The 20,510-nt window shown below is 41.5% G+C and overlaps 3 protein-coding genes across 3 annotated transcripts in view; all 3 read right to left on the bottom strand.

Annotated features, from left to right (window-relative positions):
* Window positions 1–680: 680 nt before the first annotated feature.
* On the bottom strand, window positions 681–7,180 carry LOC139406399 (kxDL motif-containing protein 1-like). Its single transcript, XM_071148944.1, has 5 exons — window positions 6,836–7,180; window positions 6,312–6,419; window positions 5,668–5,820; window positions 4,348–4,394; window positions 681–3,702 (listed from the first exon to the last, which is right to left on the bottom strand). The coding sequence occupies exons 2-5, from the start codon at window positions 6,404–6,406 to the stop codon at window positions 3,434–3,436; spliced, it is 564 nt and encodes a 187-aa protein (XP_071005045.1). The 5' UTR covers window positions 6,407–6,419; window positions 6,836–7,180; the 3' UTR covers window positions 681–3,433.
* Window positions 7,181–7,327: 147 nt separating this feature from the next.
* Window positions 7,328–17,243, bottom strand: LOC139406401 (SIN3-HDAC complex-associated factor-like). Its single transcript, XM_071148946.1, has 6 exons — window positions 17,049–17,243; window positions 14,911–15,038; window positions 14,422–14,521; window positions 14,143–14,266; window positions 13,448–13,598; window positions 7,328–10,598 (listed from the first exon to the last, which is right to left on the bottom strand). The coding sequence occupies exons 2-6, from the start codon at window positions 15,036–15,038 to the stop codon at window positions 10,322–10,324; spliced, it is 780 nt and encodes a 259-aa protein (XP_071005047.1). The 5' UTR covers window positions 17,049–17,243; the 3' UTR covers window positions 7,328–10,321.
* A 450-nt stretch (window positions 17,244–17,693) lies between these two features.
* The window catches only part of LOC139406400 (DENN domain-containing protein 5B-like), a 37,904-nt gene continuing 35,087 nt past the window's right edge, over window positions 17,694–20,510 (bottom strand). The window contains exon 21 of the mRNA XM_071148945.1: window positions 17,694–19,732. Coding sequence (XP_071005046.1) covers window positions 19,549–19,732 — 184 coding nt within the window. The 3' untranslated portion in view covers window positions 17,694–19,548. The remainder of the gene's footprint in view (window positions 19,733–20,510) is intronic.

A 20,510-nucleotide genomic window follows, 5' to 3' on the forward strand; every position in this document is an offset into this window, starting at 1 on the left:
ACACATAAGTACAAAGTAACCAATATTGTGAACACCACTTTAGCAACACAATCCCTTGGTTCTTCAAACCTTAAAAAAGGTTGACACTGTCAGGGAATGCATCTTTAAATTGTAGGTATGCCTTTCTCAGGTTGCTCCGCAACAGTAGTTTTAGACTAATTTGCCCTTCAAATAAAGACATTTTTTCCAACCGTCATGTACCAATTTTCCATTGTTTCCTTTGAGTCCTATGAAACGCCCTTAACTTTGGGACAGGTAAAATCCTGTGCATATGTCATTTTTTGGGGCTTTTGGGGCCATAGCCTTTTATTTGCCAAACTCTTGTATTATCTTTTGGATGGTCCAGAGTTAGTGCTGAAATAATTTGTATTTTCCTTTTGCAATATGCACATTTTTGCTTCAACTGGGCAAATCATTTCAATGCCACTTTCCTGCCTCATGTCAAACAGTGACAGGCGATCCATTTCCTTCCTCATTGTATTTTGGATTTAGCTCAACTTCCTTTTACTGTACTTTCTGATGGTTTCAACAACAAAAAATGTGTATCGGAGATTCCCCAATAGAAGACATTAATTGACGCTTTCAAGCTCTTGCGCAGTCTTCATTTTGGTTGTCATGGCGAATGTTCAACTGGTGCATGACCTGTGGAGAACAATAAAAGATGAAGAGACCCAGCACACTGCATTGTACAGTTTACACCCATTTTAATTATTTGACGATTTCACAATATTTTGATGACCCACCTGGCCTGGTTTACACATGGTCCTCAGGAAGCTTTTTACAACAAGGTGCACAAATGCTAAACCCAGGTACAAATGGAGCAGAGGGGAATGTGGAAACTAAGGTCCCTAAGATTAGATTCAAATGTGCATTGGTCTCAAAAAAAAGTTACATCTACTGTATGAAAACCCACAAGGTGGTAGCTTGTTTAGCATATAGTAATGAGCTGTGTGTTTGATATCTTTGAGACATTATTTCTATGTAAATCAATGTAGTTGTAATATTTGAATTAGTTGTAAAATCATGTAATGATGTCAGTCATAGCTGAGCATGGGCTTGGAGATGCTAGTCTAGTATTCTCGAGTGCCAGATGCATGTCAGAGTGGTGGGATACAAGGTACATCAAAAGTTGATGTCATATTTTAATAATTTAACTGTTAAACAAACCAATTCATATACTTCAGCAATTCAAGTAAATACACAACATTTTTCCAATTTGATACTGATAAACACTTAAAAGAGCTTCAGCTAGCCACTTAAATCGAGAGATCATTTACAGATTAACAATGTAGCCTAGTACTTGAGCTCAAGTTATCCCAAAAAAATAAAATAGCATATCTGAGAAACAATGGAGAACAATAATACTGAATGAACTCTTCTACGGAGCAACTCACATTTTACATGTTTAAAAACAAAGTCTATTTGCGGTGTGATGTTCCAGTAGGGTAAACCACATTTGAGGTATGTATTACTCAAAAACAAAAACATATTGGCCGGCCGTAACCATTGATTAAAAGCTGGCTTCCAATAGGTGTTGCCCATGCCCAGAGTTCACCACCTCATTAAAGGAGTACAATATTTCAAAGCTAAACAAATAATGATAGAGACTCTCCTGTGTACACAAACAATGAATAACTGGGGGGGGGGGGGGGCAGTCCTCCTGGGTCAGCAGTAAAGGATTCAGTTCTTCAAAACAACACCAATTCAAGTATCTTCTTCAATGCTTCGGGGTGAGTGCTGGACAAGCATATCTTCAAAAGGGATGTACTCTTCTAAGAGTCTTGGCGGTTACAGGTGAACAGCAGTCAGACTTGACTAGCCAGATAGCGGGTCAAAACTCAAAAGCGAATCAATCACATTGACCTTCTGCTGCAGCTTGGGGCTTCTACACTAAATTACCAAAAGTATGTGGACACCTTATTGTCGCAAAATCATGGGCATGAATATGGTGTTGGGCCTCCCTTTGCTACTAGAACAGCATTCACTCTTCTGGGAAGACTTTCCACTAGATGATGTACATTGCTAAGGGAATTTGCTTCCATTCAGCCACAAGAGCATTAGTGAGGTCGAGCATTGATGTTTGGCGATTAGAACTGGCTCGCAGTTGGGGTTCCAATTCATCCCAAGGTGTTCGATGAGGTTGAAGTCAGGGCTCTGAGCAGGCCAGTCAAGTTCTTCCACACCAATCTTGACAAATAATTTCAGCATGGACCTCGCTTTGTGCACGGGGGCATTGTCATGTTGAAACAGGAAAGGGCCTTTCCAAAACTGTTGCCACAAAGTTGGAAGCACAGAATCGTCTAGAATGTCATTGTATGCGGTAGTGTTAAGATTTCCCTTCACTGGATCTAAGGGGCCTAGCCCGAACCATGAAAAACAGCCCCAGACCATTATTCCTCCTCCATCAAACTTTACAGTTGGCATCATGCATTGGGGCAGGTAGCGTTCTCCTGGCATCCGGCAAATCCAGATTTTTCCTTCAGACTACAAGATATGAAGCGTGATTCATCACTCCAGAGAACGCATTTCTCCTGCTCCAGAGACCAATGGTGGCGAGCTTTACACCACTCCAGCCGACGCTTGGCATTGCGCATGGTGATCTTAGGCTTGTGTGCGGCTGCACGGCCATGGAAACCCATTTCATGAAGTGCCCAACGAACAGTTATTGTGCCGACGTTGCTTCCAGAGGCAGTTTGGAACTCAGTAGTGAGTGTTTCAACTATTTTTAAGCGCTACGTGCTTCAGCACTCGGCAGTCCCATTCTGTAAGCTTGTGTGGCCTACCACTTTGCAACTGAGCCTTTGTTGCTCATAGACGTTCCCACTTCACAATAAGAGCACTTACAGTTGACCGGGAAAGCTCGAGCAGGGCAGACATTTTATGAACTGACTTGGAAAGGTGGCATCCTATGACGGTGCCATGTTGAAAGTCACTGAGCTCTTCAGTAAGGCCATTCTACCGGCACTGTTTGTCTATGGAGATTGCATGGCTGTGTGCTCGATTTTATACACTTGGCAGCAAAGGGTGGGGCTGAAATAGCCGAATTCACTACTTTGAAGGGGTGTCCACATACTTTTGTATGTAGGAGTATCTAATCTACAGCTACTGAGCCAACCCAAGGCCTAGGCCTGTTTTACAGAGGCTCTACTCTGCAGGTACTGAATAGAGCCCTAGGCCGGGCTTACGAAGGCTCTACTCCGCAGGCACTGAATAGAGCTCTAGGTCTGGGTTACGAAGGCTCTACTCTGCAGGTACTAAGTAGAGCTCTAGGCCTGCGTTACGAAGGCTCTACTCTGCAAGTACTAAGTAGAGCTCTAGGCCTGGGTTACAAAGGCTCTACTCTGCAAGTACTAAGTAGAGCTCTAGGCCTGGGTTACGAAGGCTCTACTTAGCAAGGAACCAAGTAGAGCTCTAGGCCTTGGTTACGAAGGCTCTACTCTGCAGGCACCGAGTCCGGACCCTCATCCCTCAGCACGCCCATCTCAGGGCTAGGCAGGGCTGGGTCAGAGGTAGGCGTGTCGGCCTGCTCCTGGGAGAGGTCTTCGGAACACCGGCTCACGGTTGGGGAAATGACGTCAGGGCTCGTGTCACATGACTCTGTGCTCTGCTCCGACATGGCAGTGGTGATCGTCGCGGCAACGCTGGGCGGGATGAGATCAAACTCGTCGTCGTCCTCCTCCAGGATAGGCGACTCGTGGACATCTATGGGGAAGAGGGAGAGACTCAGGGTGAGTCTCAGTCTAAAGTGGCCTCCATCTACACTCATTGTAAAAAAAAAATAAAAAAAACAGCACCTGTCCAATTTCTTTCTCATAATTTCAGATAGAGGAAAGGAAAGGAAGAATTAATGCAACTTAACACTATCAAGATGTACCCTCAGAGAGGCACTGGAGAAGGACTTACTGTGATGTCTCTGGTCATGTGTGTTTTGTCCTATACTTTCTTTTTAATCGCAGCCCCTGTCCCCGTAGGAGGCCTTTTGGTAGGCCATCATTGTAAATAAGAATTTGTACTTAACGGACTTGCCTAGTTAAATAAAGGTTCAATTTAAAACAAATACATAAATAAAAGTAGACTGAACTGAAACATTGAATTCAGTTACTTGACAAAGTGTGATGTGTAGCGCTAACTAAAGGGCTCTTTAGTATGTAGAAGTATGTAGAATTACGTGCAAAAAGACACTCCATTGCTGTGTTTACATAACGTTGTCTCATCTTGTTAAGACCGCAACACACAACAACAACAAAAAAAAACACTGAAAAATGTATGATTAGCAACTATTTACAGTAAACAACATTTGTTTTGTCTGCCAATGTTGCCGTCATGACTGTAAAATGTCAAACTCACTGCTGAAGGCCTCTGGGTACTGCTTGGCGATCTTGCCCTTTAACGTCCTGCGTGGACAAAATAGAACCATGAATAAATGGATTATGTTCTCGTTACAGAAGGAAACCAAGGTTAGAGCAATAATTGTGACTACTCCCATGAGCGAGTGTAAAAATTGGACGAGAGAGTGAGTGACTGAAAGTTCCCATTCGTAGTCGGTATAAAGTTTGCTTAGAGGAAATCTACAATCCACTAAGAGTATAGATAATCCAATAAGCCAGGGGTTTGTTAAACAACCCCTTGCCCCTTATCCGTGGAACTTCATGTACAGTGCATTTGGATTCAGAGCCCTTGACTTTTTCCACATTTTGTTATGTTACAGCCTTATTCTAAAATGGATTAAAAAATGTTGCCCCTCACCAATCTACATACCCCATAATGACAAAGCGAAAACAGGTGAGATATTTATGCAATTTAAAAAATAAAACAGAAAAACCTTATTTACCTAAGTAAATAGAAACAGGTGCATCCTGTTTCCATTGATCATCCTTGAGATGTTTCTACAACTTGGAATCAGGGCTTTATGGTAGTGACCAGACAGAAGCCACTCCTCAGTTAAAGGCACATGACAACCCGCTTTGAGTTTGCTGAAAGGCACCCAAAGGACTCTGACCATGAAACAAGATTCTCAGTCTGATGAAACCAAGATTGAAATCTTTAGCCTGAATGCCAAGCATCACGTCTGGAGGAAACCTGACACCATCCCTACGGCTTAGGATAGAAACTTCCCAAATACAGGTGTGCCAAGCTTGTAGTTTCATGCGTAAGAAGACTTGAGGCTGTAATCGCTGCCAAAGATGCTTCAACAAAGTACTGATGTAACGGATGTGAAACGGCTAGCTTAGTTAGCGGTGCGCGCTAAATAGCGTTTCAATCGGTGACGTCACTTGCTCTGAGACCTTGAAGTAGTGGTTCCCCTTGCTCTGCAAGGGCCGCGGCTTTTGTGGAGCGATGGGTAACGATGCTTCGAGGGGTGACTGTTGTTGATGTGTGCAGAGGGTCCCTGGTTCGCGCCCGGGTATGGGCGAGGGGACGGTCTTATAAGTTATACTAGTTACACTGAGTAAAGGGTTTGAATGGTTTTTTTGTAATACGTTTGCAAACATTTCTAAACCTGTTTTCAGATCTACATAAATGTTTAGGGGGTAAGGCTTGGGGTTATTTTTGTAGAGAATTGTGATGCTAGAGGACGGGGCTATAGGTAGTCCATTATCTTACGTAGAATGAGGACATCTGTGGGAAGACAATGGGGGTTGCCTAGTATTAGGCCAGGTCCTTCACCTGATTCTCCTAAAGATGCTGTCCAAGTCCTTCTTCATCTCCACCAGGGTGCGCGTGTGAAGCAGGAAGTGTTCATTCATCTGCAGCAGCCGCACGTTGGACAGCCCGTTGAAGTTGATTAGCATCTCATTGGTCTTCTCAAAGCGGTCCAGCCTGGAAGAGGAGCAAATAATGAGCGAGATAAATAGGCTTAAATGTTTTATTTACCTTTATTTTCATTTATTATTATTTTTTATTTTACCTTTATCTCTTTACCTCTAGGCAAGTCAGTTAAGAACAAATTCTTATTTTCAATGACGGCCTAGGAACAGTGGGTTAACTGCCTGTTCAGGGGCATTTGTACCTTGTCCGCTCGGGGGTTTGAACTTGCAACCTTCCGGTTACTAGTCCAACGCTCTAACCACAAGGCTACCCTGGTGTTACATTTGTATCGAGCTGTGGCAAAGCTGTGCCCATTTTGCCATAGTCTACCCACACTGACTGCTAACCAATGTTGGGTTGTATTTGACTAACAAATCACAGTGAGTGCAAGACCACCCATCAAGACCCCCTTGCAGACAGAGTCTGCCCTCTATGTGAGAAATATCAATAAATCCAGCAGATGTACAATGTGGACTGTGCTGTAGTTCAGACTTGTCACTCACATGTGCCTTTGGGCTTGGATGATGGCGTTGACATCCTCCGCGTTTACCATACTGAGCATTCTGTTACAGAACATTCCAGAGGCTGTGGGTTCCATGGTGCTGGTGATACTGGAAAGCAATTGGAAAATAAATGCTACACCATCAAGTGCTAATACATGAATGTCAAACAACTAGGCTAGCTAGCTATCCGTTTATCACCAAGATAGCTAACAAATGAGCCTGTTGTGGTCAAGAAATGCTATGGGCATTGGCAAGATGCAAGGCTCATTAGGCGTCATCTATAAATAAATGTTTGTTTCGCCAGATAACTAACCATGTAAAAATATGTCGTTCTGCCCATGAACAAGGTAGTTAACCCACTGTTCCTAGGCTGTCTTTGTAAATAATGTGTTCTTAACTGACTTGCCTAGTTAAAGGTAAAAAAATCAATTTAAAAAACGTTAGCTGGTGCAGAACACTAGCTAACGTTACCTAAGTAGAAAGACAGACCATAGACAAGCTACGTTAGCTAACATAACACTTACGACAGGTTCCAAACACGTTATATCCGCGAACTTTCTTCAACACTTGAACGGAAATATACACGTTTACATTAAGCTACTGTCAGTCACTTCCATAACTGAAGCTAACTGCAATTTAGCAGGCTGTGGCAGAGAAACATTTCTTAGTTTGGGGAAACCGAACGCTACGCCGCACTTGAGTGCGGTGAAAAATGTTTATCACATGACAGCAAATGCATGTCAGTCATTTCCGGTGGAAAACTAAAGCTAGTTTAAATATCTAATTTGTAGTGTTGAATTTACGAATTGTTTAAATTTATGTAGGGTTTTCCCCCTCTATTGGGCGAGTATAAGTGTTTATGCCGCGTTCAAGACAACTCGGAAACTCGGAAATATCCGATTTGGAAACTCGAATAAAATAGTTCTCTTGAATGTGGCACTAGATTTAGCCCCGAAACAGCATAAAGGAGCATACAAGGTTTTTGGGAATATAATAATCATGCCAAAAACATAAAATCCAGACTCAAACTCACAAAATTACTTTTATTGAAAGACTAGTAAAAAAAAAAAATAAAGTACATCATCATGTATAAAAATACAAAATGTCTAGAGCAAACTTGGTAAATAAATGCAAGTGCATAGCAACAATACATGCATGTAGCGCTAAAGCACTAAAGCTATTTTAAGAAATGCACAATTGTAAATTGCTCTGGTGAAGAGCGTCTCCTAAATGACAAATGTAAAGCTAAGTCGACTTAAATTATATTCAGGTCATATGCAACATCACAGGGAAAAGATGAGAGAAAAGTAAAGTTTTATTAATATACATCTAATTAAATTCATATTTCAACAGGCTGGATACCTGATACGGAGGTACAGGTCCAATCAAATGTTTGTTTATAACATAATAAATTACTACACGATAATGTAGATTTAAAAAAAAAGACAAGTATTGATCCCAATATTTCACAAATACTGTTATAAATTGTGAATTTCTGACACTGCTCGTTTAAGAACTACATTAAAGCTAATCATATGACAGAACTACCAAACTTTGAATGTAACATCTTTAAGTTATTACAGTGAGAAACCAGAATACAGTAATATGGGGAAAATGCTGTAATACAAATAAATATGAAATAAATAACAAAAACTGAACTAGAAAGCCGTCACCCTCCATTTAAATATGTACACATAAATACAATCCTCCCTATGTTATGGCTCATTAAAACAAACAGATTTTAGTGTCCTTTTAATGCCACTAATAGCCTACAAAATACGTTGAAATGATCAGTTTTGCATTTCAAATTGAATGAATTTAATTGTGCTTTGGTTGTTTGATGTATGCTAGTATATCGTGGTTGCTTAACTAACCAAGGAATGAGGAATCCTAAGTTCAGAACATAATAAGTCCTTAAAAGTATAAAATGATTAAATAAAGATCAATAGCATTGATATACTGTATGTATCACAAGTAGGCCATCCATTTAAATCTGAAACACCTGCAGCACCACAAGAGGCAATGTGGCTTAAATTATGTGGAAGTCCTGCAAAAAAACAAAAACAAAAACACTAATACACAAACCGTTTCCTCAAAACAATAAAAAAAAAAACAATACACTTATTGACAACAGGGGTGCAGATTTAGAATGTTGTGCGCATGTGGAGAGAAAACACTTAGAGGGTTTGATTTCTGAGGCCACCCATACATGAAATGTATGCATGCATTACTAAGTCGTTTTGGATAAAAGTGTCTGCTAAATGGTATACATTACATTGTAGGTCTAGGTTGTTGCAGTAGATACACTGTTTGTGTGTATGTATGTATGCATGTGTGTGAGTTGGTTCTTCTATACTTGTGGGGATTGAAAACCCACAAAAGGATAGTAAATGAATGGAAATTCTCCATCGTGGAGACATTTCCCACATCCCCATGAAGACAAAGGCTATTTTAAATTCAGGGGTTAGGTTTAGGGTTACAATTAGAGTTATGGTAAGGGGTTAGTGGTTAGGTTTAGGGTTACGGTAAGGTAAATTGGATATGGAATGGAAATAAATGTTAGGTCCCCACGAGGATAGAAGAACAAAACGTGTGTGTGTGTGTTAATTACATCATCCTGTCCCCTTACTGACAGTAAGAAAAACTCAAGTATAAAAGTTTACCACGCTCTAGAACTCTAGAAGGAATAGGTCATGATCTGAACTGGTCACGATTGTATTTGCTGGTGTATAATACAGCAGATGAGACAATTTTGTGAATTTGTTCCCCCTTTTAAATAAAACAATACTTTGTGGCTTCGGGGCATTATGTCTGGAAAATACGAATAAGACTTCCACAAAAATTGTAGTTATGCTTTTAAGGCCATGCAATAGCTTATTAGACTTATGCATCTGATCTACAGATATTTTGGATGAGAGGGGTTATTTTCTTCGGCATTCAAGCAAAACTCACTAATGTGTTGCTTCTCTTCATTTTGAAAGCCTAAGGCCTCCATTAACATATAATAAGCAGGAGAAAACTCAAACTTGCACTAACTATTATGTCTCAAAAGGGACATTTCACAATTTTCAACTTCATATTCATCATCTCCAGCGCCACCTCAAAAAATGAGAACAAAAAAATCACGCTTCGATGTTGTGTAGTTATAAAGATAGAGGAAGAAAAGTGTTTCTGATTTAATCCAGAAACACTTTTGACATGATCAGGTAGTTAGTTTCCTAACCTTTGCCTGCTCATAATTGTTTTCAAAAAGATTCACGATGTCAAACGTTTTTCATCCGGAATCCATATGGTGTCCTTTAGACTACAAAACAACCTGCCGTTTTTAAATATGTTGATGTTGGGGTGATGCTGGAGATAATAAATGTCAAGTTGAACCTTTTTGAAATGTCCCTTAATATCATCCCTTAGTACCAACACTGACAAAACACTGGCGCTGCCTTCCCTCACTAAATTAAGGCTGGTGTATTGGCTGTTGGTGGTGTATTGACTGTTGGTGCTGTGAATAGGCCTTTCTCAACCGAGGCCGATATATAAATATATACAGGCCCATATAAAGAATCAATAAAAAAAAATGGTATAAATGCAAATGTGTTTCAGTATAATACAAGTGCTACTGTACGACTGTAACCTGTAAAAGGTATGCTGGTGATCAGTCAGAGCTACAGCATTTCATGTCAAGGAGAAAAACACACCAAGAAAGGTGTTCGAACATTTGCAGCACGTAGGTACTACATGACTTGCCCAATAAGAAAAGCTCATTTTCCGTTGCATGCCCGGCCTAACGAACATGAACCCAGGACAAGGAGAATACCAAGTACAACCCTGATGGTTTAGTCAGTCCACAAGTTACCAAACTAACAAACAAAATTACTGAAAAAAAAAAAGTCAAAATGGGTTTCAGCTGCTCGTTGACTGAAGGAAATCAGACCTAACTCATTTTTATAAGCGCTTGTAAACCAGAAGCACTCCCAAGGCTTCCTCAAAGATGCACACACTGTGGTGCAGCGTCACCAGTCTCCCTCCTCAACGGTCTGAGGTGTTGTCATGGTGACCTGTAGCTGAGGAGTCTCTAAGCTCTTCTGGCTGTTTGACCTCTTCACCTCCTCTTCCTCCTCCGTCACTTCTACCACCTCCACCTCTACTTCCTCGTACCCTTCCTCCTCCTCCTCCAGCTCCTGCCGCTGCCGTTGCTGTTTCTTGCGGCAGCAGGGCTTGAAGAGGTGGGGGTCGATGAGCACCTCCCCAAACCGGCCCTTGTAGATGATCCCACAACACACCCTCTGCCTAGAGGAGGAGCAAAGGGGCATGAGATTATTCCTGTGATACAGACAGTACATCCAACCATTCGAGATACAGACGATTATTGTTACAGACACTAAGCATGTGCACATATAAAATACAAAATAAATCCTCCTTCGATGGCTCATCTTTCTTTCTCTTGCTTTCTCTTTCATTCATTCTTTCCTCTCTTTTATTTAACTACCAGAGCAGTGGTGAGGATGCGCATCTGGTGAAAATTAACAAGGAAGCTTCCAGGCTGGAGAATACAGACGCAGTGTTCTGTTAGGAGGCTCATGAGCTCACAGCACACACACACACACACCACTGCATTGTGTGAAGTTTATTGTTTTTAAATAAACTGGGAAAGAGTGGCCACACACACACTCTTTCCCAGTTTATTTATAAAGGATAATGAATTAAATTATGTACCACCTTATCGACTGAAGACTGTATGAAACTGTATGAGTGTTATCAGACATGGGGGACACAGGAAACAAGTTACAGTCACTCAGATACAACGGACACATTCTTCCTGTTTATCATCCTCACTATCATTGTTCTCAGAGGAATAAATCCACTTCAAAACACTTGTGACCATGGATATGGGAGGCTGCATAAGGATCAGAAGACTTCCCACATTTGTTCCACACTAAATCAATACAAACACTGACTAAATAAGTACAGAAAATCTACCAGAACAAAATATATATATATATATATATTTTAAGTAGGGAAAATGTATTAAATGAAACGTTTGGACAAGGCAGTCATGAACATTCTACATCTCAGAGTTTGCAGGACAGAAAGGGACCTTTTTCCCCAGACCCAGATTAAGCCTCTGTTATAGAATGTCAGCAAAAAAAAAAGCCTATATTTACATGTTGCTTATGATTAAATTTCACTCCACTTTTGGATTATAATTGGATTTTTAAGGCTCGTAGGAATGTCCTGCTTAATAGAATGTTTGTGTCATCATCGCAAATAAACTGCATTATACTTTAAAAAAATAGTTCAACTTCAACCAGTAAAACGGCTCTTTGGCTAGCTTTTGCAACAGCCTATATCAATAAGCGTTAGCATTCTAGCTAACAACTGCTGCATCCAAAATAGTTATTTTGCAAAGTTCACAACCAAAAATAATCTTAACAACTGTTCAAGCAAGAATCAAAACATCATTGTAGCGTATGAGAACCTAAAAAAGTGAATTTGTTTAGAAGTAATAAAAATGTAAATCTAGGCTGTTGAAAATGCGCAGATGGCTTTCTTACTGAAGCCAAGAGTCGCGCACATCTGTGAGTGACGTCAGCGTGGCGTGTACTGGAAAGGGGTCGATTGCACTTTCAATCGATATTTTCAGTCCCGGACAAGGTTTAAACGGTGTCCTGGGAAACTGGCCCATACTGTCTATCAGGGCATGTTTATAAAACGCAACATGCAACAATTTCAAAGATTTTACTGAGTTAAAGTTCATATAAGGAAAACATTAAAATGAAATTAATTATTTAGGCCCTAATCTATGAATTTCACATAACTGGGAATACAGATATGCATCTGTTGGTCAGATACCTTAAAAAACCAGTACGGCATGGATCATAAAACCAGTCCTTATCTGGTATGACCACCACTTGCCTCATGCAGCGCGACATTTCCTTCGCATATAATTGATCAGGCTTTTGATTGTGACCTGTGGAATGTTGTCCCACTCCTCTTCAAAGGCTGTGCAATGATGCTGTATATTGGCGAGAAGAGGAACACGCTGTCGTACACGTCAATCCAGGTCATTCCAAACATGCTCAATGGGTGACTGGTGAATATGCAGGCCATTGAAGAACTGGGACATTTTCAGCTTCCACGAATTGTGTACAGATCCTTGCGTCATGGGGTCGTGCATTATCATTCTGAAACATGAGGTGATGGCGGGTGATGAATAGCACGACGATGGGCCTCAGGATCTTGTGGTGGTATCTCTGTGCATTCAAATTGCCATTGATTAAAATGCAATTGTTTTCTTTGTCCGTAGCTTGTGCCTGCCCATACCACAACTCCACTGCCACCATGGGGCACTCTGTTCACAATGTTGACATCAGCAAACCGCTCACCCACACGACTCCATACACATTTGTCTGCGGTTGTGAGGCCGGTTGGACATACTTACAAATTCTCTAAAACGACGTTGGAGGCGGTTTATGGTTGAGAAATGAACATTCAATTCTCTGGCAACAGATTTGGTGAATATTCCTGCAGTCAGCATGCCAATTGCACGCTCCCTCAAAACTTGAGACATCTGTGTTGTGTGACAAAACTACACATTTTAGAGTGGCCTTTTATTGTCCCCAGGACAAGATGCACATATGTGATGACCATGCTGTTTAATCAGCTTCTTGATATGCCACACCTGTCAGGTGGATGGATTATCATCTCGACAAAGCAGAAATGCTCACTAACAGGGATGTAAATGTAGCCGATGTGAAATGGCTAGCTAGTTAGCGGTGGTGCGCGCTAGTGGCGTTTCAATCGGTGACGTCACTTGCTCTGAGACCTTGAAGTAGTGGTTCCCCTTGCTCTGCAAGGGCCGCGGCATTTGTGGAGCGATGGGTAACGATGCTTCGAGGGTGACTGTTGATGTGTGCAGAGCGTCCCTGGTTCGCGCCCAGGTCGGGGCAAGGTGTCGGACGTAAAGTCTATACTGTTACATAAACAAAATACTACACAAAATTTGAGAGAAATAAGCTTTTTGTGCGTATGGAACATTTATGGGATCTTTTATTTCAGCTTATGAAACATGGGATCAACACTTGTTGGGTTTATATTTCTGTTCAGTGTAGTTTACTGGGAAGATCCTCCAGCCTTACCTCTTCCAGTAAGTGAGGTCCAGGAAGGAAAAGACAGGGGAACGGCTGGAGCTAGGGGAGAGTTCTGTGTCAGTGCCCTCGTCTGAGGGGTTGCTGTAGCTGGGAGACTGGGCCGGCGAGGCACTGGACGTGGTGCTGTGGGCATCAGAGTCTGGAGAGGCGGTAGAACCATAGATGAAGTAAGCTATACTGTAGTGTACATTATTTGGTAGAACGCAGCAGGGGTATGTTCAGAGTGGGAATGTCACACAAAGTTTGAAACATCTCATCCGCCAGAATATTTACATAATAATTAGGTGGGTGCTTATATTTGTCTTATACAAGCGTGTATAATATGCATGCGTGAATTGAAAATGTGCTATTTTGCATATCCCAACTCCCCCTGAGACACCCTCGGAAAGTGGGGCCACGGCCAGCCATTATCAATGGCGACACTGGAGCAATTAGGGTTAATTGCCTTGTAGGCTCAGGGATTCGAACTAGCAACCTTTTGGTTACTGGCCCAATGCTCTAACCGCTAGGCTACATGCGTTTAGGCTACAATACAAGGATACTTGTGAAATGAAAAAATGTCACCTGCCTCAGTGCCTCAACACCTGAAAAGCACTGAGATTGGGTCCTTATGGTTACATTGACCTATTACTGAAGTGGTCAAACCCCATTATGTTTATGGTTGCATTGTGAACAGGACTTACTGTTTCTCTTCAGCTCTTTCTGCAGTCGGCTGATCTCTCTTGGCCTGGCTCTCTTGGAGAGGGACTTCAGCTTCTTTGGCCTGGAAGACATCTTTAGGCTGGGGCCTCCTCGGGCATCAACCACCTAAGATAAGAGAGGAGGGGAGAGAAGTGTAGAGAGGAGGATAAGAAAGAAAAGGAGATGGGAGGATAGGAGCTCCTCTCTTTTTGGTGTTATTCATAACCATTTTCAACAGACAGGTGAGTGGTGAAGAGGAGATCAAGACATGTGGAGCTTACATGATTCCAGCTTTTCTTAGACCCCACTGGGAGTTTCTTCCATCGTTTCACAAGGAGTACACAGGCATTGCAGATTTCACCAGACCGAGTTTCACACAATCTACATGAGGGGAAAACATGTGAAATATGGGTTAAGCAGGACAATGTGAACCATGTCAATATTATGGTTCCTAATGTCATTACATTTTGGTTACCAGGACATATTTTTTATTAAAACCATTTTAGATTAATTCACATGTAGTTGTCAACTCATAGGGACACTTTTGTAATTGTGAGTGTGTGTGCTTGGGATGCAGAAATACTACACCCGTTTCATGCATACGCAATGGAAACAGAACTGAATGTGACATTTCATTGACTCCGCTCCGTTATTTAAAAAAAACAACAACTATATTTTGTACAATGCCTGCAGCAGACTACAGTCATTCTATTTTTACAACGTGGAAATAGACTATAAAGCCTCGGTAATTGTCAGAAATTCTTGCTTACCCGAAACAGCTCGTGAAGTCCTTCTCGTACCGCTTGCTATCCGTGAAGCGCGAGCTGGAGGACTTGGCACGGCAGATGCAACAGCCGTCTAAACTCCGGTACATCTTCGGCTTGTGAAAGCCAAACATCTGTTTTCGAAAACAAAACAGCAAAGGCAATTTGCAGTTTATTAAAATGGAAAAAAATATATATATGCAATATTCATAATGAGAAGGATTGGCCTATAACGATGGTTAGCCTACATGCCTGTTACATTTTGAGGTCATATATATTCTCCCTATTAATGGCTTATTCAAACGTTATGCAAAATATTCAGCTTGTGTACCAACCAGCGGAACAACAAGCTAACATTTCAATGTGTTTCTATATGGAGATGGTTGATATAGCTGACTTTCAATATTTTTTAGACGGTTCGCGAAATAAAGCGCGCTAGATGAAAGTGAGCGCCATACTCTGACCCAAATGGGACTGAATATAGGTCAGCTGTCTGCACGTCAGACAGATAATGTCCCCCTGCCGCCGCGCTCTTATCGCCCTCTGAGATTTGCATAGCTCCCGCACCGATATGGCAAAATACAACACATCATAAGCTAGGGCAAACCTGTAAACTCTGGTTTTGATGCTAAAGGACAGACCCGCCTGACCAGTGAATGAAAGAGGCTAATGTGATGAGACCTGCTTGTGTGAATACCTCGTGGTGCAATAAATTGTTGGTGCAATAAATTGTTTAAAAAAATGTTTATTAAAAAAAAATAATGGGGGTATAGTTTAATTCTAATCTACATTTAAAGTAGATTTGATCTTGTGTTGCCATGCAAACCCCATCACTAAGCACACGGAGGCCTTCAAAATAATCATGCGGCAAAACCGTGAGCCGCGCCCCCCATGCTACTTGTTTTGCCATCGAAGCGGCAGTCCTTCGGGTCTCTTGACAATGCAGTGGTACGACCACAGACAGTAGCAGGATAATACAGTAGGCCTGTGTGCGGTAACTCTACATGGCAACACACTTCAAAGGTGGGGAAGGGGGAATGAGGGCGGGGTGTGTGATGCGCTATCATGTGTGAAATATTTCGAATTTTAAAGTTGTAAAACGGACTTAACATCGTTAATCATTCAAACTGACTGTTTAAAAACTAAAAACTCTTCGGTCATGATAAAAAAATAACCTTTCCAACGAGGAAATAGTACTGTAAATCGATACGTTCACCGCCCACTTTCGCCAGGAAGCATGGCACACGAGCAGCCTCATGCGCACCCATTTTAAACGGAACCTTTCAACCAGTCGTCGGTCGTCTACCAGTCCATAAACTCGATTGTCGATGACACAACCGCATTATCAAACTTATTTCAGAAAACGGACATATTCCTCTCCAAAACGATACAATCATACATCGGAACAGTCTTGTAATCTGATCTTTACCCTTTGTTATTTAAGCGATGCCGCGTCACTGGCCAGTGCACCTCCAAACACGCACCAAGTTCAACGCTTCGGTTAACAGTGACAACGTACTTCAATGTTATTGAATTGTGGTTTAACCTTGCCATCATTTGGTTAGGCTACTACTTGTTTTGTCGTGATAGACGCATCCATGAATGTGTTGACACACGGAGTAATCGCGTATAAACTCATCTCGGGTGGGCGTGATGGGAGCTCGAACTTGGGCATTAGTTGCATCAGTATACTATGCAGTCATTAATCAGAAACGGAACATGCATATTTCAACATTGCAAACTTAAAAATTGAGTTAGAAGCTATGAATTCACCTATTCAAAAATCACAATTAAAACGAATTAATCATCAATACACCATACAATAATGTACAAGGCATAGAGCTAAACAATCAAGGGGATACAATGCGTTTAGGGCCAAATCTGCATTAAACATGGTTGCAATCGTATCACCAATTATTATTTCAATTTAAACTAGCCTATAAAAAAAAAGTGGTAACATAGTAGGCTTATGGTAGGCTTATACATGCTTAATTCTAACGGTGACAATGTTAATTGTTCTCCCTCAAGTGGACAACAACTCGAGCTTACTTGTTTTGAATCATAGCCTACAATAGCCAAGCAAACAGACACCAAAAGCTTGCAGTTTGAGTAGCTTCTTGAACAATAGCCAACACAATTCTTACCTTGATGCAAATCGAACGTAGTTGATACAAAGTAATAACCTTGAACACGAGTCGTTACAATGTAATTACTCTCACAATTCACCAGCAACCAGCTTTCTGTTGTTGACGTCTCGCTGGCTGTGTCTGGGACTGTGTAGTTGTGGACTCACTGCGCGTGCGCTCCATCAACGCCTCCATTTTCTGATTTTCTTCAATCAACCTAATTTGCATAAATGGCTGACGTTTCAGTGCGTCTGCGGTCTGCTGGCCTTATAAGGATGGGAACATTGCGCGGGAAGAGGGGGCTCGTCTCTCGTTGCTATGGCACAGTGGAGAACGTAAGCAAAGAGGCGGAGCCAATCGTTTTACTATGGAATGCCAGATGGCTTGTGCAATTATGATGGTCAAAGTTAAAGCCATTTTGTGACAGTAAAGGCTAACTAGGCCTAATGTATGCCCAAACAAACATGATTTTAAAAAACAACATAACCAACCATTGCATCAAATGATAGGAGAATCATGTCACCAGACAAAACAAAAAGTCAGTTTTATATCTTAGCAGAGACTTTAATCTTTAACACAATTCATTAATATTGAAAATAATAGATTAGTACTTAGCCTAATATCAGTTTTCAAATAATAATAAGCTAGAGCCGTCATCATTTGCGGGTTTGACAAGAATAGTGCAGATGACGACATTTCCATCTTATCAACAAAAAAGCCACATGTAATATCAATATAATATCAAGCTCGTTTTTGAAGAAAAACCTCAATGTTTTGACCAAGCAATTACAATTAAATAAGCAATTTAGAAAACAAAATGCAATTCTGTCAACAAAAACTTTGACAGATGATAGAGAGAACCCCCTCCCAACTGAAAAGTCTATGGTAACATTGTATGACTGAAGGACAACTTCTTACAAAGCAACGTTCAAATAGTCACAGTATAACAAAAAAAAATAACATTTTAATTGACCAAAAGACCATTTTCAATATTTCAAACCAATATTTTCTATATTTTTGTCAGCAAAGCCAGAATGATCCTGTAGGAGGAGTCAAAAAAGTCTATAGAACGATAAACAGACCGGCCTACAGAAACAGGGCCGAGTCAGGGAACATTGAGTAGAGTAGTGGTTCTTGGGCTTCAGTCAGTCAAATAAAACCTCTGATGTACAGGACCAGGAAACTGCTGCACAGACAATTTAAAGATAGTTTTTACATCAACTTTCATGAAAGGCATTCATAAACTAAGCATTACATTAAGCATTTTATAACATTTATAGTTTATAAAGCATTTATGATGGTTCATTCAGGAAAGTTATTATCAAGTGTTGGCGAACAAAAATCTACACCAGTTTGAGCAGAGTAACTAAATTTAATCTCCATTATTTTTTAGATTAGAAATAATCCATTCACAATGTCCATACCATAATAATACAGCAGACAATCGGGCAGCAGAATAACTGTAGCTATAGACTGACTGCATCACTGAGAGAAAGGAAACACATTGGGTGTATTCATTAGGGCACACCGGTGCGAACCGTTGCAAAAATGTTTTGCAACGATAACGAGCGTTCAGTTTAGTCCCTCCTCGTTTCGAGCTGTTTGGTTCATAGTGAATACACCCCTGATATGGCCATGCATGTCAGGTTTATATGCCAAGGGCAAGCATAACAGCAATACGACTTGGGTTAAGTAGGGGCAGGACAGGTAGGTGGAGTCAAAGTTCATCACAACTCTTTTTTTCCCCTTGCCCTTCACAGTGTGAGCTGAGACATCAAAGCTGGTTGGTTAAGGGAATCACTCCGCCTCACTCCAAGAGACAGATCACAGTGTAAATGAGGAAAATAAGAAACGCAACACCGTTTCCTATACGTACGTAGGGGCACAACTTTCGTTTTAGAAGTGAGGGCGACAGTTATTATATATATTTATCCATTCGGATAAACACTCCAAACAGCCAACTCGCTTGTATCACATTCCAATAATAAAACTCGAGGGGATGAAAATTAAAGTTGCACCCATCCATGCATGCATGTATGTATGTATGTATGCATGCATGTATGGTCAGTGTCACTTCAATGGATATGACATATGCATCAGCAAATGAGGCAATAGGCCTGCAGAATCTGCCAGGTCAGTGGCTTGTCTTCGGTGTTCCATCCCCTCATAGACTTGCACCCCAAAAAAGGTCTCCCATTGTCACTTCCTCTCTTGTCGTGAGAGTTCAGCTGTCCAGTTCTGACCAGGCAGGCTCTGCTGGCTGCATCTCAATTGTCTAAAGTGACTTCCTGTCCTCGTGCCCTCTCCCTCACTAGATCTGACAGGATTGAAGTGATGACCCAATGATGGGCTTGTGTAACACTTCTTACTTACACCGGTCATGATCGGTGTGGAACTGAAGGAGAGGACACATGGAGAGGCAGTCACGACACTATTGAGGCCCAGCCACCCTGTGTGCGTTGCGCAGTCTGTGGATAGGGGTTAAAACACCATTTCAATGTCCTCAGCGGCGGTGGGGTTAGAGGTCCACCCCCTTGACCAGGGCAGTCTCCAGGGCGATGGGGAACTCGTGGAGGGTGTGGAGGACACGGGAGAGAGTGTGGACGGCGGCACAATCCCGGACCAGCGCGGACTTCTCGTATTGAACAGCCGTCAGGTGGCACTCGGCCAATAGGTGGAGCCACTGGGGCAGCAGCCGGTCCCTGCCAACACACAGGGTTAAAGGTAAAATCCTTTTCTTTTCTCCACAGGTCTGTTCAGGAGGGAGCAACACTCAAGCAGAAATGCATTGTGTAGAACAAAAGTGATTTGCATTTATGCTATAATGGTTAAGATCTGGAATTGGGGCTCGGAAACCAACTTGAACCTGGAGCTGTTGACTAGGTTCTCATAGATGCAAGTCTGCATTTTATTTTAAATTCAACAAAAGCAATTGAGTCAGCACATTCTTTGTGGGTTTAATTCGATGATTCTTCCAGTAGTGGTCAGTTTCTATCTAGCTAGGTAGGTAGTCTGTCTCAGGAAAATATAGATGCAATATATAGAAGACTAGATCGTAATAAAGCCACGTTTTCAAAAGCAAGCTCCAAGGTATACCAAAGCACCTCAGACCACTTACTTCAAATCAAGTGTTGTTTTTAGTTTATTTTAATGAATTAATTGCATTTATAAACTGGGTGGTAAGAGTCCTGAATGCTGATTGGCTGACAGCTGTGGTATATCAAACCGTATACCACGATTATGACAAAACATTTATTTTTAATGCTCTAATTACGTTCGTAACCAGTTTATAATAGCAATAAGGTACTTCTGGGGTTTGTGGTATATGGCCAATATACTACGGCTAAGGGCTGTGTCCAGGCACTCTGCGTTGCGCATGCCCCATTCAACTCTGCGTTGGCCATATACCACACTCCCCCAGTCCTTATTGCTTAATTATATAGCGCATTTCATTAGGCCTCAAATGCATGAAATGGAATG

This window comes from Oncorhynchus clarkii, chromosome 4 (assembly GCF_045791955.1).
Source record: "Oncorhynchus clarkii lewisi isolate Uvic-CL-2024 chromosome 4, UVic_Ocla_1.0, whole genome shotgun sequence".
Classification (NCBI taxonomy): Eukaryota; Metazoa; Chordata; class Actinopteri; order Salmoniformes; family Salmonidae; genus Oncorhynchus; species Oncorhynchus clarkii.